This window comes from Anarhichas minor, unplaced genomic scaffold (assembly GCF_050575085.1).
Source record: "Anarhichas minor isolate MPS153535 unplaced genomic scaffold, ASM5057508v1 ptg000014l, whole genome shotgun sequence".
Taxonomy (NCBI): Eukaryota; Metazoa; Chordata; class Actinopteri; order Perciformes; family Anarhichadidae; genus Anarhichas; species Anarhichas minor.
The window spans coordinates 1642265-1667963 of record NW_027466460.1 but is presented as its reverse complement, the minus strand read 5'-3'; the positions used below and the strand labels follow the sequence as shown (position 1 = coordinate 1667963).

General features: G+C 40.7%; 1 protein-coding gene across 1 annotated transcript in view; it reads right to left on the bottom strand.

Annotated features, from left to right (window-relative positions):
• Positions 1–25699, bottom strand: part of sorcs3a (sortilin related VPS10 domain containing receptor 3a) — a 204646-nt gene that overhangs the window by 62437 nt on the left and 116510 nt on the right. Inside the window, exon 4 of the mRNA XM_076091868.1 lies at positions 20862–21020. Coding sequence (XP_075947983.1) covers positions 20862–21020 — 159 coding nt within the window. The remainder of the gene's footprint in view (positions 1–20861; positions 21021–25699) is intronic.

Genomic DNA, 25699 nt, shown 5'->3' with positions numbered 1-25699 from the left:
AACATTATTGTTTTTGATGCATTGCATCAAACATTGCAGTGCTGGACAAGACAGCAGCAATGCCCCTGGTGGAAACCAGGAAAATAGCATGCATTTGCTTACTAGGGCTTACATAAGGAAATGGCTCAATCTGGTGGAAAATAGTATACGGTACAATGTTGAAGTCGGAGCCTAAGATCAAAAGCTTAATAGAATAGAATGCATGATGTTCTATTGTGACGGCAGTGGGATCAAACCGTGTGCATTTAATGGGTGTCAGTGGACATTTTTGTCCATCAGGGTCTGATTGTCTATATTTTGACTACACATTTTGTTACAGAGTTATTATAGGAGTTGAGGTTTAACTTCCAAAATATGAAAAAACACACCTATACCATATGCATAAACACAGCCAAAATGATTGAAAATAATCAAAAAGCCCAAAATGTTCCTTGTGAGGCATAAGGGTTAAGATTCCTGTCTGATATTTCTGCTTCCACCCAAATGCAGGGGAGTTAAAGGGAATTGCATGAGTGTGTGCACAACATTAGAAAATTGCATTTAAAAATTCAACAGCTAGAGCAAGCTATCAGCAGCTTAACAGGGGCTATCTCTTTGTTGGATAGAAGTTCTAACGGTGCCGATTGTTGAGGCGGAAATCTCAAAATTGGGAGAAATAAAACCCAAACTATCTGCATGACTAGATACCACTTGATGATAGTAAAATAATGTGTTTTTTTGCAACTGGGATGAATCATTCCAGACTTCCCAATCAATGTCCATTGTCACTAACGGCTGCTTCCCTGGTTGGAAATCAACAGAGCTAGTCAGAGCTTTGTGGGCGGGTTTAAGAATGTAAATGTGATCCGTTTTGGTTGTCAGAAAATAGTTACCACCACAAAACTGGTGACAGAAGAATTGCTTCAAAAATAGCCCCAAAGTTGAGTGAGGTTGACAAGTAGAAACACAAATAGTCAATATAATCTGAAAACATGAAGTTCTCCACAGCTTCTGTCCACTGAAAATGAAGTATACCCCAGTCTCAACTAATTGGTTAGGACAAAAAGGCATTACATGAAATATAGCACAAAATGTTGCAGCCCTCTACCTCATTCATAGTTTGTAAAATGAGCCAAAAGAACATTTTGATTAGCCATGTGATTGGACACCAAGAGACACCAAGAGAACGAGCTCCTACTGACAAATATATTCTACAATCTGTCTTTGCCTCAAAGTGCGGGTCCTATATCATCATGGCTTTGGTTAATGTGTGTAAATCCTTTCTATGGACACACTGCAGTAACAGGAAGCAAAGGGTTTTCTGCCTTTTTCCGTTCTTTCTGCAGCGGCAATATTCTGCCACCCAGAGAAGCTCTGTGCATTAAGAACATCAAAGCACAAACAGCTCATACATGTTCAGAAAGAAGAATCAAGACTTGGGAGTTATGGAAATGATAACTGCTGCATTATAGCCCCCCCCCCCCATATTTGATATAAGTCACCTTTACAACTTCTAATTAAGTCTCCTATAAATTCTTGATGTTCTAAATCAAACTGCTTCTGTTGGCATCGCCTTGGCATATCCCATATGGGAGGGAGGAGGAGGGCTGGTTTTACACCCCACAATTTATGGAGCCTGCAAAGTACACAGCAGTAAGGATGATCCTATAGAGGGAGGTATAGGAAATGGCTATGCAAATGAGCCGTCTGGATCGTTCCGAATGAGAGCCCATAAGGACTTTAGAGTATGATTGCCACTGTATTGGTAGAGATAAAAAAATGATTGACGTAAAAATGAAGTAACTAGTTTGATCCTGTTGTTCCGTGGGAGAACCTGCTGCTGTTCTTTGTTTTACACTTTATTGTGCCATGATAACCTTTCTTCATATTGTAATTCAAGTTGTACCCCAGGGTAGGCAGTTTTATATTTTTTATATTTAAAATAACGCCCTAATAACATAAACAAACCCGGACACAACATTTTCTTTCAGTCTCTGAAATGATTCGCCCTTATGGTTAGGCTCACATTTTGATAAGTTCGTCTTCCTTTTTTTGGGTTGCTTTGCAGCCTTCCATCATGCGATATATTTTCTAAAGCCTGAAAACAGAGCCAAGAGGTTTTCTCTCAACCTCTTGAACTACAATATGCTGAAAGTTTATTACAGAACTTTTGTCAAACATAAACTACCTACTAGGAGTGGCTGGTATGAAAGGATATAACTGGTATGAATTTGCTTTACAGTATAACTTTGGACTACACCAGCTTACAAAGCTCTTTTACTGTACGCTATCATGATGTATTCAAATGCAGTCTTGTAAAATGTAGTTTGTGGTGAGAAACTTGAATTAATCCAGCTGATTGAAGAGCCTTTTTCTTTACAATTATGAGAAATATGACCTGTTTAGTGTCCTAGTTTATAATACATCATTAAAACTAATAAGGCCAAGACTTTTCTAATCAAAGCAAGTATTTAGATAAAAATACAATAATTTATTTCCTATTCATTTGTGTTGGTGTTTTCTCCAAATAATAACTATCGATAACAAAAACAAAGTTGTAAGAACCAAATTAAATTTGCTGTAAAATATTTATTTGCATTTACATGTTGAACTTTAATCAGTCGTGTTTCTGCTTTGAATGTTACAAGGATGTTTTGTATCATTCTTTAATGTAAGAAATACACGTAAGTGACAGACTGCCGTCACTCTAAGTACACTTTGCCACAGTTAGTTCCGACTATTAGGAGTATCTGGAGCAGAGTGGAGCCGCACAGTTTTCCAACCGTGTTATATGGATTATGTTGTGCAACAATTTGTGGATTTACCTGTGGACCTTTTGTGTGTTTCGAGATAAACAGCGGTACCTTGGGGAAGAAAGGAAGTTGTTTTCACCAACTTGAATGAGGGAAATTGGATCAATAAACCCCTATTTGCTTTTACCTACGATTGGTGTCATTGTGAGCTATGTGCATAGGAGCAGAAACACGTGTCAATTTAAGGTTAACACTGCTACAAGTTTTGGACGCTACAAAAGTAAAAAGATAATATTTTGAATTTCTGATGGTTTCCATTGATGGGAGGGTGGAAATGACGCCATGCAGTTGCCATACCAGTGCTCTATACCTTCAGAAGCGTTTATATTGACATTTAAGGAAGAACAAATAGATTGTGCTTCTAAACTATATCATGGTATAAATGTTAGGCTCTACAGTCCAGACCTATTACCTATGCCAGCAAGTCAACGTACTAATACTACACTCTAAGAATACTCTTAATTAGTCATTTAATTCATTGATTTATGGTTTCAGCTGTGCTTGTACACTTTAATTTTTGTGTTAAAAAATCTATAAACACAAAGTACAATCACCTCAAATGTGTTTTTATGTACATTACTTGAGTAAAGGACTTAGTTACACACCAACCCAGTTCAGACAGGAAGTTCCTGAAGCGGCCTGATCCAACAACATCCGACAATTTAAACATTTTTGATGGAATAATCCGAACTCAAGGTCCACTTATTAGCTAACTTTTCTTGAGCTTTCAACCAATATTATGGTCTTAATCAACCAATGGTATGATTATTTTGTCAAAATACTTTTTGAAGGTCAAGAATGCTCGATATAGCACCATTTACACCTCACTGTCAGAGCTTGATTATGACAGACATTATGTAATTTGTTTATAGAAATAGTAACCAATATTTACTCTGATCATACATTCAATTCCATTTGAAAAATGAAAGCTTTTATACGAAAGAACAGCGCATCAATGAGATTATTATTCCTATAACACAGTTATTGACCTTATAGTGCTATTAATGCTTAAACAGACAACTGGCAATTACATAAACAACTAATAACAGATGGTCCATGTGACCTTTTATCATATAATATATGCAGGAAAATATGCAAAGCATCTTGGGCACATTGTGTGTCTACATCCTGTTATTATTATCACAGTCTAGTTGAGCATTTCTCGGAGTCAAGAACAAATCTTTAGAAAATCCGGATTGAGTTTACTTTAAGCTATTCCAAGTAAAAAGTGTATTGCAACATGAGCGTGGTGGGGTGTTCAACCAATTGTTGCTACTCCATGCTCAACAAATTAAAATATTATCCTGTATGATTATCAGCGTCAAACACTAATGTGTGCTCAGCCAAGTGTAACAAATGGATTCCCTCCGGCTTTGTGCTCACTTTCATGCTGCACCGCCTCCTCTGGGTTCCCTCAGTGATTCCTTGTAATGCTATCTTGTTGTCTTACAGCTACATAACCACCGGTAGCAGGTAGCACACCTGCCTGGCAGTAACAGAGGCACTGTCTATTGTCAGATGACAGTGAGGCATGTGCTTCAGTTCTTTGAGAAGATAAGCCACACATCATATTGGTTGTTGTTGGAGGTCATTGAAAATCCCCACAATGCTTTTAATTCAAGCCTGTCATGTACTGTATTGGTCAGCATGCACAAAAACCAGGGCTTCACAATCTGTGTATATTATTAAGTACCTCACTTCAACCTGGGCCTTCAGGCAATCATTTTTCTCCAATTAACAATAGTTATGCTGTGAATTGCTGAGCCCATATGCATGAAAATGAGCCCTATTATCTTCATTGTGCTAGCAAGTGCACTCTCTGTATTGTCCTGATCATGTGTTTCAAATTAGAGTCCATTAAAAGTACCCTGGGAGGGCGGGCCCGCTGCAGCCCGATGGAGCGCGGCAGAGCTGTCGCAGCTCAGGACATGGGAGCTGAGCACTAAAGATACCTGCCATCTGGAGAGTCACCGAGTTGAGAAATGCACTGCAGCAGCGGAGCAGCCTCTTTGGCTCGAGCTCAACACCAACTTTCAGATCGGGGCAGGAAAGGGCTGGAAGTGGATCTGCTCAAATAATGTGATAGATTTGTAGGTAGTGTTCTGGTTTGAGAAGAGAATTAGGAAATGTCATTTTGAATTAAAGGTTTTTCTAAGTCCACCTGTAATCACAGTTATATTTATTTATGTGACAGCATAAGTTATGCAATGAATTTATTGTTTTGGGTTTGGTGGTGATGGTCATCGTCACATATATCAGTCCGAACACCGTTTCTCTATCAATGTAGACATAACTTATTTGCATAAAGCCAAACACAGTATTTGATTAGAGAACTCTTGACGATCAGCACACCAACAGCTGAAGCACCACACAGAAAGAGTGCTGCACCTTGGTTTGCTGAACAAGTAACCGACAAACATCTAACAGGTGAAAGTACACAGCGAACGTCAGTGTGCAGCTACTTAGCTGTAGTACGACGATCAGCCTAGAAACCTACTTTCTAACGTCAATATAGATTGTATAGACAGCAAGTTATCGCTGACAGCTCATCAGACACTAGCACGTGGTCAGAGGCCCTACGCTTCACACTCGGATGCTTTAGGTTCCCATCGGGCATCAGTTTTGGACGTGTCAGGGACGGCGTGTCACGTTCATCATCAATCATCATCGTATAACATAGGGTGTTTTCAAAATATCCTTCTGTGTTCACAGGAAACGTGCAGTTTCCTCTCGTTACATGCACAAAGTCTCTTTTCAACATAAACGTCCAACGTAGGTTCACTTAGTTTTACAATAGCCAGCACAAGTTGGTTACACTGCACCTCTGTGCCCTTTCGATGCTGAGATATTTGTTTCTTCCTTTTTTATTTGGAAAAATGTAACAGTAAAGTAACAGACTGAGGTCTACAGCTTATAAGTATGATGTGTTCAAGCAGAAGAAAGGGACCCTGGTTTAAACCACTCTTGACTATAATCACACTGTGACAAAAATAACTTTTTCACCAGCGAACAGTTTACTCTGTATGACGCTGTGGCATCCACTCAGAGTCTGTATATCAGAGGTTTAAATGAAGAATCCTATTCAGCAGGCAAAAATATGTCAGCTGAGGATTTACAATGACAGAGAAAGATCCTGAAAGCAAAGCAGTCAGGGATGTAGGCTTATCCTATTAAATAAGGTTTGAATTAGCTCATCTAAAGAGGACTATTCAAAACCAGAATCTATGGCCACAGACAACAATATCACCCACATTAGGAATGTTACAAAATGGAAAATGCTAATTCTTTTTTATGGAGTAAATGCAAATGGAAGCATGAAAGGGGAAAAAATAAATCTTGAATAATGTCTTCCCCCTCTCTTCCTAAATACTTTATTGACTCCGATGTCCCCGTTGCATTTCTGAAAACGTTTAGCCAGGATACAATTCAGCTAGAAATAATGAACAGCATGAATTTGCATCATTGGAGTGGATTAAGTCAAACAATGTTTGCATGTTGAAGGACTGAAGGGACCGTGCGGCTCTCTGAGAGGCCCTGTTCTTTCACATTTGAGTTGGGCTGTGGGCTTCCCACGGGAGAGGGGATTATTATATGAAAGGTAAGCATGCAGACACATTATTTAAGTAGTGTTTGGGTCTTGAAGAGAACAAGTGTTTGAGCACATATGTTTGTGTACATGTAAGAAAGCAGCGATGAACAGAATGTGAATTACAGGCAGCATTGTTGTGTGTTTGAATTGTCCCTTGAGCCTCTTCCACTCACAACCTTAGCAGCTAAAGTAACTTGCCCATTTCCCTCAACAAAGCATTTTCCCATTTCCCAGGCTTACTCTGCTGACTGCCAACACCCGCTGCAAAGTCTACTTGGATAGCTTTTTTTTTTTTTTGCCCCAATTTGCTGTCCAGCTATGAAAAACAGAAATGTTTACAGTGTTTTCAGGACAAGTGTAAAAAAGACTAGATACGCCACACTTTTTCCACCAACGTAGACACACAGGGCAAGTCATTTACTGAGGTCCAGCTGCAGTCGTGTGGGTTGTGGAGAGAATTCTTTGCAATATGATGCAGTCCTGAGTAGTAGCTTCCATCTACACTTAAATGCATAACAAAATCAGCCTACGATATGCAGGCCTACACAAACACTATTCATTATATGAATGCTTGACGTTAGTCACTCATGTTGATATTATCTCTTGCTGTCACTCACAGGCTCAATTTAGTTGCTTGTGTTACAGCTGACCCATGACTTGATATCCATTTATAAAAAATCCCTTTCCTCTGTCGATGAATCTTCATACAAAAACATCTAATCTAGTTAATCTAATTCAGTTCATATAAAGTCTTCAGCTCACCTATGAGCTTTGATTGGTTAACTATTTCTCCGACTGGCTGTCAATGTGCACATCACCAGAATTACTGAACAACTTTGAGATGTTCAGCAGCAATTCAGAGGTTTGTAACCAGGCTTAAGAAACACCAAACTGATTCACCTATGTGATGTCCACAGTCCAGATTCCAGGCTTGACATTGACGACTGTACCATGAGTCTTGTTTTTATGCTACTTGTGTGTTTCAACACATTCTCACTCCCAACTCATCAAATACGGCAGCTTGGTCCGTGGCCCTACGCTTCAGACAGTTTTTCCACGTGACAATTTTGTTACAAACATGCATACTTTTCTTTTCAAAATGAACAGGTTTTCACAGGAAACAGCTTGTTTAGGTTTAGGAAAAGATTGTGGTTTAGGTAAAAATACGCTAACTTTTGTTTTCACACAGAGCACAAACACCTGTCTCCTCAGTGAACATCTTGTTTTTGGCTCCAACGTCACCAGAATTCCTCCTTTACTCCCGCCGTCGGTAACTAACGTAGAGCATCATAGTTTGACGCGTGGGGCCCTCTGACCAAGCTGCCGTATTTGGCGAATTTGGAGTGAGAATGGGCTGGTTTTTGAGTTCAAGTCTCAGCCATGTCAGAGACACAGTCATTATTCTGATTCATTCCTGAGGTGTGGTTTCTAACAACAGGAAGCCCTAGGTGTGTTACCTATAAAACATTGTTGAGAAACAAAAGACAAAATGTCCTTCTGGAGTCGTGAGTAGATCAATGTCATCATGTAACATGATCGAATGGCTTTGTGATTTTATCTATTCACAGACATGAACAGATGCACTGTTGAACCCCAGTCCTGCCAAGATGAAAGCCGAAACAGAAGCGTCCTGGAAGACTTTATAACTTCTTCAGGGAGCAAGTGCATGCAACAAAATTACTTCAACAGAAAATTACTCAGTCAACTTAAGTCAGTCATCACCATTAGTCAAGCGGAAGAGTAATTGAGCTCATCCCCATTACATAAAAGACAACACCATGGCAGGGGGATGTTATTAGGTGCAGGAGGGGAGGAAAGAGAAAAGTGATGAAGAGCTCACTGAAATGAGATTGGATTTAAACAAGTGCGGCTGCTGTCCTGGGGGCCTTACATGGATGCTCTTTGAGCAGATAGGTGGAGGCTCCATAATGATGAGACACTTAGTTTCCCTACTGTTCAGATTTATGGGCTCCAAGGCCTGTTATGATCATTAGGGGGATTGTGAAAGAAAAAGGGAAATGGGGTCGAGACTATATGAGCATGGGAGGAGGTGGAAATTACACTGAGGTTTTTTTCTGGTAACACAGCACTTTTGAATCATAAATCTTTGATCCTCTCCTCCCTATTTGTGCAATGGCATTTTATAATGGAAGTCTCCCTTTAATTTCACACTCCAATTAGTAAATTACTGATGTCATAATATGCAAGTCCTGGGGTGATAATAAACAAACACCCAGAGGCAACCTGGTGAACTAAAGGAAAAAATAGATTGTATTCAACGTTGCAAAAAATTTGTGGCTTTTGTTTGATTTGTTTTATTGTGTTCGTTAGTCAAACAACCATAAATGTACTGTGCAACATTGACAAAAAGAGGTATGAAAGGAAAACAAATGCCCCTCAAAACAACAATCAAATCTTTTTATTGTTGCATCATTGCAAAGTAAACCAGAGGAAACTTGAGTCAGTGAGATGGATCTCTGATACACTTTTTTTTACCAACGCTGAAACTGAATAAACCCATTGAATAACCCATATTGCGTAACTAACTTTCATTATGCAATATGACACATTTGCTTGTATGTTACCCGGGGTGGATTTACAACAGAAAAAATAAAACTGATACTGTTGCCCAAATGACTCTTAAGGCCTTTACAGACGTAAAAGATGCGAAAAAGCCAAATAGCCAACTCACCTACTAATAATTCAAATCAAAAGTATTCATTCTGGCAGCGATTTTAATTTGTGACGGTTGCAACACTGTAAAAAAAAGATTTGAATAGTTTTCCTCAGGCGAAGGACCAACTAACAGGATCCTATTGACCCAAAAATGTATTCACATCAAAAAAAATGTCCTGCTGTTGAAAGGCCTTTATTCTCTTGATATGAACACAGTTTTTACACAAATTTGTTGTTGTACTGGGAAACCAAACCATTACCAATATACTTTTAATGACCATTGACATGCAAAAGCACAAGACAAAAATGTTACGCAGCACTAGATCAGTCACAGCAGAGCAAATGTAAAGCGAGACTATAGGCAGTCCGGTTACAAACTGTCATGAAATCTGTGGTTACTCCATACTTCTAGTGAACATACACCATACACATGAGGAAAAGCACTATCTGAAGGAAAAACTTACTGCAAGCTTCATAACTAGCTGCAAGCAACATTGATCGGGCCCTCGCATATTCACGCACGTTGAGGGTACTGGCAGGACTGTGGTTGATGCAGCCATGCATTTCTGTGACCATCATACACTGGAAACACGAGTTAAACGGTATTTCCTGTGTCGACCAATGGCGTAGCCAAGTCATTTTGCCAGGTCTTAAGCCTTGATTGTTTTGAGTGTACCTCCGAATACAATCATAACTGTAAGCATGTAAAAATCGACAAAAAACTGAATATGTGTGAATGCGCTTCAGTGTTAGTAACATAACAGACTGTCAAAGTAAATGCAGGTCTCAAAACCGACAGTTTGTTTGTGCAGCTAGCTCTGACAATCACTGCTGAGAGACTCAAGGTGGGAAGAGTCGAGGAGAAATGGCAGAATGTATAGTTCCATGTGGAATAACACAAACATATTTTTGTAGAGAAACAGGTTTCAGCCAAAAGGTGATCCCATGTTGTCTAATCTAAAACATGAATTACGTTGGGTGCAGTTTGATTTTATTGAACAAACTTCACGTTGCTTGAAATTACTTTACATTACGGCCTGGCTCCAGAACGAACAAAAACAATTCAATTTACTATTAATGAAAACTCCATGTACAAGCATGATTTGGAAACCTTTTTAATCCAATTTCTGTTCTCCAAACATCTTAGTTTGCACATATTTCGATCAGATAAGTCTTTTTCTGGTGGTGTGCCCACGGACCCTTTTAATAAGTTCAGTGTTTGGGTCGCTGTAATTATAGAATCCTGCTTACGGACATGGTTATCAGTAGGAGGTGCTATGAGTTAATATTGGCATGCAGAAGTCCTAAAGTCATGTCAGTCATCAAGCATGTCAAGTTTGGGACAATTTTGACAAAGTACAGTTGAGTTACAACAGCTTGATGGATGATGACGAACCATGTAAAATGGCTGCCACACCACATCCACGTCGTTCGATGAAACCTCAAGGTTTTAGTAACTTTTATTCACTAAGGTTATTAGATTGTTGTGATTAATTCCCTAGGAGGAGTTCCTTTAAGTACAGTGCCTGGAAATTGCAAAAACGACACTAGAAATTCATACAAAATTAAAAATGGCTGACTTCCAGTTGGGTTTAGAGCATGGCCCCAAGAGACTTTTTTTAAGCCCAAATGTGATTTATATGCCTACTAAATTTTGTAAATCTATGTGAAACATACTGCGAGGGCTGCATCGTCGGAATTTTGTAGGGGGCGCTATTGAGCCGGCTTGCCACTCTGAACCATAGTATACATTTTGGGCTTTAAATCTGTTTTCCAAGTTTGCTTATGTTTCGAGCATTTTGAACCTCTCAATAGCACCTTCGCTTTTCACGGCGAAAACTGCGTCGCAACAGCAACGGTGTTCGATGAAACATCAAAAGCTTCATGAACTGGCATTATGAACTTTTTACATTTGTGTGGAAATAATGTGAGGTTGATCTGATTTACAAAGAGAACAAGCCAAAGTATAGAAACTTTAACTTCCTGTTACCAGTAGGTGGTGCTATGACTATTATATTACAGTCATTTAGCAGACACTTTTATCCAAAGCGACTTACAATTCAGATTCTATCACATTTATCCACCATAGGCACAGCTACGGGAGCAATTTTTGGGGTTAAGTGTCTTGCTCAAGGACACATCGACATGCAACTAGCGGGGTTCAAACCGCCGATCCTCTGATTGAATGACGGCCCTGCTCTCCACTTACCCACAGCCACATCTACACATAATTGGCCTGTAGATTTCTTTAAGACTGGAGTTTCATCAATTGTGTGAAATCTGTAAAAGATCTGATGATGTGGAGTTGAGTTACATTAGTTTATTTGTTCATGGCGGAGATAGAAATTTGCCGACCCGCCATGTTGCCGCCCTTTAACAAATTCTTACAATCTTCACAATGAAGTATTATTAATGTCTTAAGGCTTTCCTGACAAAATTTGAGAGGGGTCTGATTAATCTGTGAGGAGCAGGATGTCAAAGTACACAACCTGTAACTTCCTGTTGCCACTAGGTGGCGCTATTAATATGATTCTAAATTGTCATATAGATGTCTTCAGGGTCAGTATGTTATGATATATGAGAGATTTAGAGCAGATTAGACAATGTACGGCCAAGTTACAACAACTTCCTCTTTCATGGCAAATAGTTAAAGTTACAGAATCAAGTTAAACATACCTACACAATTTCATACAGCTAGGTGAAACCCAATGTTGGGGCTACTCAAAAGGGGGCGCTATCGAGCCAATTTTTCATACCGCTGGACACCCCAATCAGACTGCAATTTTCACCACCTTGCGTGCCAAATTTCAAGATCTTACCAGTATCCCAAGCACCTCCTTTTTGAGACGAAACATGTACGATAATAATAATAATCAACATGAGAAGAACCGTAGGTCCTCCGCTCCGACTACGTCGGTGCTCGGGCCCTAACTATACACACAACAAAAATATGAAGCGAACACCAGATCATAATGTGGTTCTTCTCAAAGCTAGGGTCATGGTCAGTTAGACTTATGGGAGTAGGTTGACATTTCATTTTTGAACATCTCAACTCATGGTCCACTTACTCGCCTGATCTATAGCTTTCAAACACGGTCTATAGGGCTGGGGCGATCCATTGACCTCATCGATTACAAAAATACACTGATTTGAAAAACTCGGCGACGGGACACTAGATTGGCTGTTCCCTATCAAAGAATGTGTTCCCAAGGCTAACAAGCTCCAGCTAAAAAACTTGAGGAAGTATTTTAGACAGAGACCCGACAACATGGTACTCTCACTCTAACCCTATCCCGTTACCTTAACCCTAACCCTAGCCGAATGAGGCGTGGCATGAGGAAGGTCTGGCATGGGGGGCTACTGATTGCTACATGATGCAACTGGATATTGCAATACAGCACCAACTGTTTACTTTGTGTCCCCTTCAAAGCATGCTGGAGCAGGGCTATCAACACGAGGAAGTGTTTCTGTTAGTAGTAGTCTCTTAACATAGATTTTCTAAATGTTTCTTCATCGCCGCATGTTAAAAGTCATTTCGGCTGATGTAATGGTAGCGTCACGTTACACCATGTGTCATCTAACGTTGTTATTCATTCGTTTTGTATTTGCTGTCTACTTGAACAGCCATGTGAGTGAGAAGATCACTTTAACTAACGTTACAGACCGTTGTTACGAACTGACTGTTACAATCTGTGAACCATTTCAATCGTGTCCCTTCTCCGTCCCTGATTATTGCATATTACTTCAGTGATGAAATCAATCCAAGTCATAACCACCTCAAATTTTAAGTACCTGAGTAAAAACAACGATTCTCCAGTTCAGGTTGCTATGACAATATTCTTCGCAGACATTTTTGGGATTAGGAATTTGTCAAATAGGGTCTATTACAGTTGTATAATTGTTTGTTTGCGTTATGTTTGTTTGAAGATGATTGAGTGAAATATTGATTTTTCAATCAGAAACGTTTTGATATTTGTTGGGGTAAATGTTAATCGTGAAGTAAAACAGCTGTAAGAGAACAGCTCAGAGAAGGAGTTGTGATGGCCGCAGCCACACATGCTAATATTATTCCAATTCACTCAGGTTAATTTGGAATCCATTTATGTGCTTTCAACCTGACATATTTTAGATGATGTGCACATATTTTAACACTGTAGTAGGGTAACAAATGCAATTGTTATATTAATCACTTGTTTCTTAGTCTTTGAGTTGTTGTGGTGTTGGAGGTCCCTTCCTGGTGGAGCAAAAGGCGTGGCTGAGGGCTGAGGACTCTTACATCCTGGAGCCAGCTCATCAGACCTGTGTTACGAACGGGACTCAACATTATAAATTGTTACATCACCCCCCCCCCGCAGAACAGAAATATGCAAGCCGCTCAAGTGTTTTCCCTCACCTCTGTCAATATGATAAAGAGTTTGATTCTAAGGAGTGATTTTATCCTAGTTTGTCATATCAGGGTTGGCTCAGCTGCAGCTGAGCTGCGGGGCTGGCGATGAGGGGAATACACAGCAGGCCAACAAGCTGATAAACAAAGCAACAGACAGATGAACTGATATCTAGTGAACTGTTGCAGCACCAATAGAGGATGTCAGCAAAGCCTCTACAACAGATATAAATTAGTTATTTAATAAGAATGTGATCACGATCCATCAATCTTCATTTGTTCTCATTTATTGGTTCATTCCCTTGCCTCTGTTATTTTGTTCCTACCGCCCACCGCCCCCCACCTCACACACACATACCCGCCAACAGTCCCTTTACCTTCGGCCTCTTCTCTCTATCTCCCGCACCTGACAGCAATGTTTACCTTCTGTGAGGAGCTAAAAGTGGACTGACAGGCCCACACAGCTTGAGGAGAGCAGTGGCCATGCAAGCAACGAAGAAAAGGTTACAACAGATGTTAAAATATCAAAGGCCCCTCCTTCTGCTGCTGAATTCTAAACACCGTCAGACGACACAGGGTGTATACTAAGGGCTTCCCTGAGGGAAGAGTTCAACTGATCTGATCATTGATCTTTGGATACAATGAAGAAATCCCATGGTGGTAAAGCTCTAGAACATACCAACTGTATAATGGAAGGTAACCTGGTATTTCACCAATCTAAAAGTACCAAGGCAGTATGCCTGGATTTATCGGTCAGAGGTCCTCAGGTTAGAGTCAGGTTAGGGGGGGAGGTGTGGTTAGGAATAGGGTGTATGTTGACGTTTCATAGGGTTGGGGGTTAGGTGGTAAGTTGACATTTCATTCTTGAAGAGCAGACGACATAACAGTCTCAACTCAAGGTCCACTGGAGACACATAAAGGTCACCAGGGATGTTGAAATATCGAAGGCGCCTCCTTCAGCCGGTAAATTCTAATCACTTTCAGAGGACACAGGGTGTTTACTCAGGCCAAACAGACTGGACTTGCATACAATGAAGAAATCCCACTCTGGTATGCCACACCGCATGCTAGCTAACTACCATATAATAAAGTTAGCGAAGTGTCAAGGCAGCATGGGTGGTTTAATTTGTTTGGGTTAAGGTTAAACTGTCAGTATGCCTCATCAGAACTTTCTTTGAAGCCCTTTGTCCACCTGGCCTTAACAGTACCTTACCGAGTGGACGTCTTTAAGTACATCAGTTCACAGCATTTCCATTTGCAAAGACCAAATGCGTTGTAGTTTTTAACTGGTGGGAGGCAGAAGTAGTGTCCTTTATATTTGTAAATTCAGGAACATTTTATGAACATATGAGGTTACAGCAACGCGCGGTGCACAGAGCTGCAGAGAGCCAGGGGTGAGAGCAGGCAGGCGGGTTAGCAGGTGTCAGATCTGTGACGGCACTGGAACAAAAACTACAGCGCTGTAGCCCCAACTAGTGGAAAAGTCACGTCACGCTACTGAAGAAATCAAAACAATACAGACTGGTTCTAATCCTTGGCGTGTTGCAGGCCAAACAAACCACCCAAGATGTCTGATGCACTTTCAAAGCTTTTTCGAAATTTTGTAGACGTCACGGACAAAGCAGGCAAATGCGTATGTACTTCTGCTTACACAGATGACGTAAATTGAGTAGGTGGTATGTGGTCAGAGCGATCGGATCTCAATGTGTACCGTCAACCTCAAGATTTAAGCCAACATAGAGGATTTGTTCTGGAGCTGCTCAGAGTAATGACGGTTTGAATGTCTGCTGTTTCATATCTACCTGGCAAATTATACGGACCGTGTGATACAGTCGACGTTAAAAAGCCAATTAATGGACGTCGACCTCAGATAGTTTTGTCAGTGCAGTCTGTCTACAATACAGCCACACGATATTAGTTACTTTGTGTACTTTTAATGGTTATATTTCCGTAGCAAATAAGCAAGTAATGACATTTCCAAAAGGAAAACCTGGGTCTCTTGGGGCTCGCTTGATAATCCAGCCTTGCATGGCAGCTGAATGCAGGTACTTACATTTTTTAATTCAATTTCACAAAAACAGCATTTGGCAACAACACTTTGTTCCCATGCAATCAATGAGTTAATGTGTGAAGTATAATCTTAAGTGAAGGCTACCAAGTAGCAGAAAAGTTTATTTTTCGTTGCTGTTGATACATTCCACTTTCAGCTTGGCAGCACACCTCCATCTGCTGTTTTGACAACGGAGTGACAACACATATCTGCTATTCCATCAGAACAAGTTACTCCATCTGTTCTGCCTGCCTCTCCTTGCCATGTAGCCGTCAGCGCTCCACTGTATCCATAATTTTCCTTTGATTTCAGAGCCCCCTTCCCCGTTTCATCACGCAAGACGCAACAAAACCACAATCAGACATTTCCTGATGAATGAAGCCATGCTTGACCTGTTGTCATCTCTCGCTCTCTGATATCTTAACTTTTTAGTGCCTATACACTGGCACATATATGCTCTCCTGCTACCCTAGGCTTATTGTGGTGTTCTTTTGTTTGGTTGTACTCTCTGTCTGTGCATATGCATTTTCACAAAATTGATTAGGACCCTGACTAATCTGCCTGTGCTTTTTGGTCCTTTGTAATACTAAGTATACTTTCCCACCGTCTAGAATTAACCTGCCAAAGACAGCTCCCCCTATGATCATCGAGTCATGATCTATTGTATTATTACTGTTTGACTCTGAGCCATCCATCACCTGTCTAATGACATTAATCTTCCCCTCTGTAGCAGGTTGCCAACTCAGTGCCGGGGAGAACATTGGCTGAATCCCGTATGTGTTGAATTTCTCACTCAGTAATAAAGCTGCTGCAGTCACAAAGACACCAGCTCCCTGCTACGACAGCCTCGGCCTTAATGGATTGTTGCACCTCCAGTGGAAATACAAACACACAAATTAAATGTTTGCCTTGACCTACGGGTTTGTTGTGTACTGTCTGAGGGTAATGCAATTGCAGCACAGCGTGAACACGCATTACATGTCCGTGCGGATGACTCTTTATGAGGTTAGAGCTGAACTATGAAAGCCCCTGACCTTGTTAAACGCAATACCTGCAGTGTGAATATACGCCTGTGTTTCTCTGAAGTGCAAGTTTCTTTATTTTCATGTGAGGATGGGGAGTTTGTGCACACTGGTCAGACTGCAGCGTGTAGACCAGCAGGAAGCATAACTTCTGCGTCTGTGTGCTCGCATGCGACAGCCCCGCTGTTCTGAGGTGTGCTGGGAAATCACAACAGGTGCCTGACAGGCACATTTTTAGAACATGAGTGCAAAACCAAAATATATTAGTAACAGATTTATTTGTTGCTTATTTGAAACCAAATCATTTCAAATGCATTATATGATATGACAGGGGAGAGAACTGACTGGATGTTAAAGGAGCAGTCAACCAGTTTTACATGATGTAACCCAGTGGTGGGCCAGCAAGGCCTTCTCTGCTGGCCTAGACAGAATCACAAAGTTATAGCTATTTTATAATTTTTCATAAATACGCTACATGTATTGTAATTTTTTTTCCCATTAGCTTATTTTCTCATTGCACAGCTACTGTCTTCCTCAGTTGCTCTGCTTCCAGTGCAGCTTGTTTTAAGTAGTTTTTATCCAATCAGATTTCACCTCTGTGTCTCTAGGTAAGAACAGAGGCCCGAGGCCTGCAGACTCTCAAGTGAATCCCTTTGCAGTTTAAGTGAATGGGGACGATACTGTTGATTGTCATAGTCTTCAACCAATCAGATCTTTAGTTTGACATGTTGGGCGTATTCTTTGACATGCCAGAGTCTGCTAGCTGGCCTACAAGTACGTGATTGGTCAGTGGGCTAGCGTGACTTGTTGGGCGGTGACAATCCCAATATCTGCTGTCTCTGTCGAGCGGACATTTTTAGCCTCAAACGCATTAAAACTTATTCAAGAAATACAACTGAGGAGGCTCGACTGTCTTCACTGGCGTCCATGAATCGAGAAGGACTTCTTACTGGAACTAAAACGCACGGATGTACTGAACAACCGTGGGATTAAACTCTTTGTTAACAAAGAAAGGAGGATGGACTTTGTCTTGAACAGCAGCTCTGGCAAGTTAAATGTGTTTGTTTTTACATCTGCAGTAGCTTTAATATGCTTGTTTATATATTATTATTTGTACAACTTGTTTTTATGAGTATGGATTTTTGATTGGTTTTATATGTGATAAACTATTGTTATGTCCTATGTTGCTCTGGGGACACATTTAGTCGCTGAACAGCAAAAAGAAGAGACGTGAAGTGGCAGAAGTCTATATACTCCACGCAAAGTGTTTAAGTTAAAGTGTTTAAGTGATCGTCTTTGAAGATTCATGTGTTTTCAAGTGGACTTATTTTCCCTATCGGTGTTAACAGACGAATAAATCCGTCAGTAACCAGAACTACGGTTTTGTGTATTTCCTGGAGGGAGTGATCGTAGCGTTACTCCTGTGTTCATTTGTCTATGGTGTATATTGTTCCCTCTGATGTGAATAATATTTGAATGGCCCGTGCTCTTCAGTGCGCGGTGGAATACGTGTTTTAGCTCCGCAGTTTTTTTAATGCATTGTCCGTTAATGACGCAGCATCCCGTGCGCGTATTCATGTAATGTTATCTGCACTCTGCAGTTAGTGTATTTAAAGGTGTTGAGCTTCATTTTTACACGAAACGAATAATAACCATAGCTGTGGTGTCATAATGAGGTTAGGTGATTCAACTGCAGGACAGCAGTGAAGGCCCAGGCCCTTCTGTGGCTTTGTTTAGTCTGAGAAAAGAACTAACATTGATAATAAATGATAATGATTAATAGCCAATAAAAGCTTGAGAAGTATTCCATTCTGTCATAGGTCAGAATTCACAGAGCTAGCTGACCGCAAATAGCGTTTGATTACAGTGTGCAGCACGAGACTGTTGTCTCTGATGTAATTGTTGGATGAGTTACAGTAATTACTACACAGTCCATTAGAGAGTCACAGCCTTGTCTTTCAAGTTTGCTGAGGCATAAGCAGTTAATATTCATTCTGTTTACAAATCCCTACAATTCCATTGCAAGTGACGAAAAGGAGAATATTTATCTGATTTATTCCTGTTGGGAGAAATATATTTCTCTGCATTATCCCTCAAATGCTACTAAATATTTGCCAACACACCATCAGAAATATTGTAGATTTCATGTCAGCTACAGGGCAAGAAAGTTTGAGAATTTAGAAAAAACAGCCTGTTCTTTTGTCAAAAAGAAAAGATGCACAAACACCCAGTCTCCTGGTAGCTCAAATGGTTCACAGGGAATAAAATAAGACAATCCCTATTTATTCTACGTGTGGAGCTTCTTGCCTCTGCTGTTATTCTGTGTCAGCCGGTTTACATAACTCCCTCACTTGGCGGCACCAACATTGGCCTTATTCTCAGAAACTAACTTGGGACTACATCAGTGAGTAATTGTCTCCACAAACCCCTCACAGTCACGAGATGAGAGCCTGGAAAGGTCACCAAGAGTTGTGAATCTAAAAATTCCTAAATTTACTCAAGAAGGGGACTGCACTGAAAGTTAATTTAAAAAAAAAATGTAATAAAAGAGAAACAAGAAGTACAACAAATAATTCACTGCAGCCTATTTGTCCTGATATGCATTCTGATGTCTCACTAAACAGTCTCACCCCTGTCTCAAAGTTAAGTCCTCAGGGCCACACTAAACCACGGCTAAGCACCAACTTACAGCTGATTAAATTCAGAGTGACCCAGTCTGAAAACTATTAGGCGGTTACAAGCTGAAAATGAGCTCCTCGCTGCTGGCTCAACAGTCGAGATGAAGGCGCCGAGGCCTGCGAGGGGGAAATCAGGTTGAATTAAGCAACCGATAATATCTGTGTAAACCTCTTTTAACTAGATGACGAACATATTCTTTATTTGCGACAATAGCCCCAGGAGGTGGTTGCAGTATTTGGATAACACTTTCATGGATGGAATGGAAATGGGTCTAGCGGTGGTGATAATCATGCCTGGGCCTTTTGCTTTTGTGTGCCAAGGTGTCCTTAGTGAGGATGCAAATTATAGCCACATTAGTCACATCCTCATAATACCTGTAATCGTCATTGCACTTAAACCTACTACTTTGTCAATGTTGAGTTGCAGAATCCAAGTCTTAGCCACCTCTACCTCCTTGAGGTTGTTTTCTGCTGCTTGATGTATATCCCACCTTCATGACTAAGATGTATGTCATCAGTGAGATCAATAGCTGTTACCGTCATTGATATTGTGAGTCTATTTCATGGGCGAGTAAGGCACACCTTATATTTTGTATATTTTTTATGGATAATGTAAGCTGCTCAGGGCTGTTTTTAATTAGCATTAGGAAAGACTGTTTTGGATTAAAATAACAGGAGCGACTGATGAGTAGTTTTTACTCCTTGCAATCCATCAGAATACTTTTATGTTTTGCCCGGAACCTTGGCTGAAGGCAGACAGCACCTCTCTTTCAACTACTCCTACCCAGACTTCACAGGGATTTGAACTTCTTGAACCTGGCTGAACTTGTTCATCTTAATAGTTCCTCTTGCAGTCTAAAATAGCAGCAAAGCAGAATGTTCACGCTGAGTTTTAAAGCTGGGGCAAAGTAGTGGAGCTCAAAGTAAAGTTTAGTTCCTTGTGACTTTTTTTTGCTTTCTGTGACTGAATATGTGTGAAAATAAGATTTAGAGGCAGATGTGAGACTTCACAGGAGGAAAGCAGCTGCTACCCAATTAGCCCAGAGTCATAACATCCACTAAATATAATACATTTAATTAAAAAGATGAAAATATATAGGATACGCTTCATATATGGTAAGCACAATCTACAGGATAATGTATTTCTGCATTTTAATGTGAATCTACTTCCATATGTTTTTAAAATGATTTATTATTAAAGTGTTGTTGTTCTGAAGTAAAAGCAGTAACTCAACAACGGTGACAGCCAGGTCTCAAATAATACGTGAATATCTGCTATGTTCAGACAGGGTCCAAAACAAAGCTAGGGCTGATAAGCAGGTACGTTTAATAAAAACATATACACTTTGTCTACAGGCAAGAGAACAATTCAACTTAACTTTCCCATAATGAATACATATTCACTTAGGTGTAATGCTAAATTGAGGGGGGCTCCTTTAAAACCAACACAACTAACAGCAGGTCGGAAAACTATGAGGCTTCCACTAAGATATATTAGGTGGATGTAGAAATGAAGGCCTGTCTCTAGTGACAGCATGTCTGAAATAAAGGTCTGGCTACAGGCCCTGGTGGTTATGTACTGTGGACAACATAAAGGTAGATGCGACTCAAAGTAAAACGCATGCTGCTAATTGTGTCGAGGACAGAAAAGAGATACGACACAATCTCACCTTCTGGTCGTGGCTGTAGGCTAAGGCCCAATCCTCTTCAGTGGGGTGGAATAAGAGGCTCAGGACGTAGAAAGTGAGGCGGTACTTCTGGTAACTGGCTCCCTCATCGGAGCTGATGAGCACGCTGCTCTCGAACTCTGGATCCGTCAACACCATGATCTGAGAAGATGGAGAGGGAGGAGAAGGAGAGCGTGCACACATGCAAGGGAGCAGGTAAGAGTTTTTGAAGACGGGAGAGGAAAGGATTGTGAAGGGTGAGTTTAAGTAAAGAGGTGGAAAGATAGGGAGGTGAGAAGGTAGAGGAGAGATGTTAGAGGCGGCAGAGTCAGCAGAAAAGGTCTGGCTTTTGGCACTCGTCAGGCTTTTTCTTGGCTAACAACCATCCATATATCCAACTTCATTTCATCAGCCTGACTCTTGTGCTGCGGTTGCCATGGCTCTGTGGCTCCTCCTGTGCACTCATGGGGGGAGGGATTCTTCATCTCTTTCCAAAATAAGATCAAGGCTGTTCAGATGAACAACAGGTGAAATAGTGCGTTTCCCAGAAGTGACCAAAAAGAACACAAGTGGGTTAAAAAAAAATCATGAAATAAACAGTCCTTGTATTTGACAGAAAGGTGATGGAGCACAAACAAGATGAAGCAGTCATGCATGAACCGGCATATACACACTATGTTATTTTCTTTATCAGCTAGTTCTTTAGGATGTCATTTCTTACCATTTCTCTTTCCAATAAAATTCTAATTTCAAATTTAACAGCAACACAGTTGTAGAAGCCCTAATTTCATGGTTGGAATATTTCTGCCAGAGCTATCACAGTCATTACAGAATTCAATAAGAACAGGAATTCCACTATGCATATTTCCTTCAGCTAATGACATTGAGAGTCTTTGTGGAGGCTGATAAAATGGTGACAGCAACTCCTTGACTAAAGAGGTGTGAGAATAGGTGTGTAATATATTTTAGGAGCGCTCTATTCTTTTGAATCAGACATATGCCGTTGAATACATATTCACACAGTTTATTTACTCTGTTTGGGCCTCCGCCAATTGCAGAGGAACATATCCATCTCTTTAGCTGCTATCTGTTCGACTTTCTTTGCAGAATTAGCTCGTGGCTAACTTTATTCGTCTGCTGTTTGGTGTTGGCAAAGTAGTGGGTTTATCATTCTGGCTGAAAACAAGGTTGATGAGAGTTGATGAGAGTTGAGTTTGCGAGCCAGGAAACCTTAGAGCTATGAAGAACTGCAGACTTGGGTAATATCCCTCTGTGTGTTTTTCACAAACCCCTTCACTTAACACTGAATCATTTTGTACTATTATCAATATAAAAATATTGACTGGTGCAGCTTTAAATGTTTATCTCCACAAGGATTGCGAATGGCCGGGTTTTCTCGCATCAAATCAATTTGAATTGCAAAAACAGCAGCACATTTGTCACTGACAGAAAGGCCAGCTCTTTTTCCAGAGCTTAAACTAGAATCCCTCCCTGGCGGTGATTTAGATAAATTATTTTTCATTAAGCACCAATAAACAGGCAGCACATTCTCGACCTGTATTTCTCATTGGCCCGCACTCGCCAATCTTGCCATCCTTTACCTGTCACTGTGCAATGCCAAGCCCTCCTGATATCTGCATGTGTCTTTGGAGCTTGTCAGAGGTATTTAAGCAGTAATCATATTTTATAATACTGTAGTAAGCAGCAGAGTCCATTGTGAATGAGAAATTACATTTTGCCTGGCCTTATTCTGAGTCAAATGTAAGGAGTTTCAGTGACATAGAAGAGTAGAAACACCTTGACAAGGTGTTTGCACATGTACATTTCATATTAAAATCTAACCTTTCCCTTCAAGCCTTGTACTCATGAGTGTTAATCTCAGTCTCCGTATTCACGCTGTAAATATATCTTTCAATTACAGTGATTTTAGTTCATCTTTTCACAAGTCTTGATTCATGGAGGCTCGCAATTTGCTCGTTTAACACTGGGAATGAGGCCGAGAAAATATTGTCACATTCACTTCATTCATTTACCACCATGCAAGTGTGAAAACAGACACATTATTTCCAAACCGTACACATATTTCTAAAAATCCAGTTTCTGTCTGTCGCCTCTGCGACTAGATGGAACCAACAACCAAATCAAAGCCAACACAAAGGCAGGAACACTGGCCAATTTCTACTAAAACAATCACCCTTAGAAAATAATTACTCACTTTCAAAATCACAGTGCCCGATAGCATTAGCAGGGGGTGATTAAGATTTCCCTCACAGCAAGCACTCAGCCTTGGAGAGGAAGCGGGCGAGTGAGGAGGGTAACAATACGTATTGGATAGAGGTTAGAAGGATAGCCGTTGTGTTTTTATCAGCCTGATGTTGAGCTGTGCATAAGCTGGAGCACAGAGATAGAAGCCGGTAATTGTCAGATCATGAGGTGAGCGGAGGTATGGATCATAGACGGAAGGAAAGAGACACCCGGCAGTACATGAATCACGTCACGCCAGATCAATTGAGCTTAGTCCGTCTTTGACAGGAGGTTTTAACAGAGTGGTTGCCGCAATATGCTCATTAACCATGGATCAAGACTTAATCACCCACATCTAGCTATCATGTTTTCACTGTCTTGCCTCCTCGATGGCATTTTAAATGTGCGTGTCTTTATTTTTTAAATGAACCCGATCTACCAGCCGTTCTGTCAAGCTGTTCAAGGACTGAGAGCACAGCGAGCTTGGGAAAAAACGTCGACGGATAGCATTTTTCAGGGGCCTTTGCGTTAAATGTCATTACTATCATTCAAATCTATAATGTAACATTGTAAAGGTCACAGCTTCCATCTACTTTTTTTTCTCGGACAATGTAAGAGACAAAATTCTTCATATGCCTCCAGAACCATCGCAGTGAACATGTAGCGATTCCTTTATTGTGGTTGAAAGGAATATCTCAAAGAGCAGCAGACAATTATCTCTTGCACTGAGTGATTAGGCACCCAGACTGCTCTTGTTATCTGGTAGAACACAGCTAAATAATGCCACTCAGATGCAAGGAGGCAAAGGAATGTAGCCAGCAGGCAGGCAAACTGTCATCCATCTACGGGATGGCAAATCGAAAGAATTAGATCAGAGATAAGGTGCGGAGGGGGAGTCGGCTCCGGCAGAGCCAGAGGTCAACCATTAGAGTCAAATATTCTCCTGAGATTGTTACAAGTTCTTGGCTCTGTCCTTTGATGACACACTTACACAGTAACATGCACACCATAAATGTTCTTTTTTTATATAGATTAGTTTTAAAATATCAAATATCTTGAATATATTTTGGCGAAACTGATATCCGAACAATATGGTTCCTCAGTGTTATTTACATTTAGGATATTTTTATAGTTTTCGTCCTTGGGGCGTTAACAATTTTCTATTAAATAATTATATAACTAAAATAACAAAAAACAGATACCTCACATGAACAACAGAGAGAACCTTAGGGAATACATTCCTGCAATGCCCTTGATATGGAATTAAATGTTCTCCCCATAAGATAGGCAGGAGGAGTGAGTCATGAGGAGGAATCAGTGCTGGCTATGATCTGTTCCTCGCCCTGACATGGTTAAGCTCAATAGTCCTGAGATCCTATTAACTCCGGCACCATGCAAACATATTCAGGGTCAGAACCTTGGCTCGGTCTTGGAAAAGTGAGTCTGATGAACCTGAGCACGTCCTCGTCGAACACGGGAGTCATGCTTTATTTTCTGTTTGTTGATGCCACACACATATTTATGTATTCAACATTTGCAGGTAGGCAGGTAGGTCAACCTGGAGAAAATGATTAATTTCAAGGATAACATTTTTATAGTTTTGCAGCACCTGTCGGAGCAGGTCAAGTCTTACCTCTTTATCTGGTGACTGTGACCTATCTACATTATGCTGATGTCCTTTAGGTCTGCATACTAGACACTAAAAATGTACTCTTTCACTCCTATAATTCTAGCATATAAATATAAAGAAATATGTTTCTCAATGTCACTGTATCTTGCAAAGTGCTTATCAGGGGCGTAAATATAGACAGTGCAGGCAATGCGTTTGCACTGAAGCCTGTGGAGTGGGGGTCCCCCGAAAGAGAGCTATTCCCAATAAAATAGTCCAAGTAAGTCATTCAACTTCAAAATCCAATTTAGTGTTGGTAAAGTATTTACATACGCACAATGGTGTGTGTGTGTTTCATAACTAGTTACTAGCTTACAGCAGGACCAGTCATGATAGCGTCCACGAGGACCTGTCATGATAGGGTGCACTAGTACCTGTCATAACAGCATCCACTAGGACCCGACATAACAGCGTGCACTAGGACCTGGAATAACAGCGTCCTCTAGGACCCGTCCTGATAGGGTGCACTAGTACCTGTCATGACAGCGTGCACTAGGAACCTTCATATCAGCGTGCTTTAGGACCCGTCATGAAAGGGTGCACTAGTACCCGTCATAACAGCGTGCACTAGGACCCATCATGGAAGGGTACATCAGGACCTGTCCTAATTGCATGCACTTGGACCCGTCATAATAGGGTGCATAGGACCCGTCATAACAGCGTGCACTAGACCCGTCAGGATAGTGTGCACTGGGACCTGTCATGATAGAGTGCACTAGGATCAATCATACTTGCGTGTGTGCACTATACGTCATGATAGGATGCACTAGGACATGTCATGATAGGGTGCACTAGTACCCGTCATAACCTTGTGCACTAGGACCCATCATAATAACATGAACCAGACCCGTCATGACAACGTGTACTAGGACATTTCATGATAGGGTGCACTAAGACCCGTAATAACTGTGTGCAATAGTACCCGTCA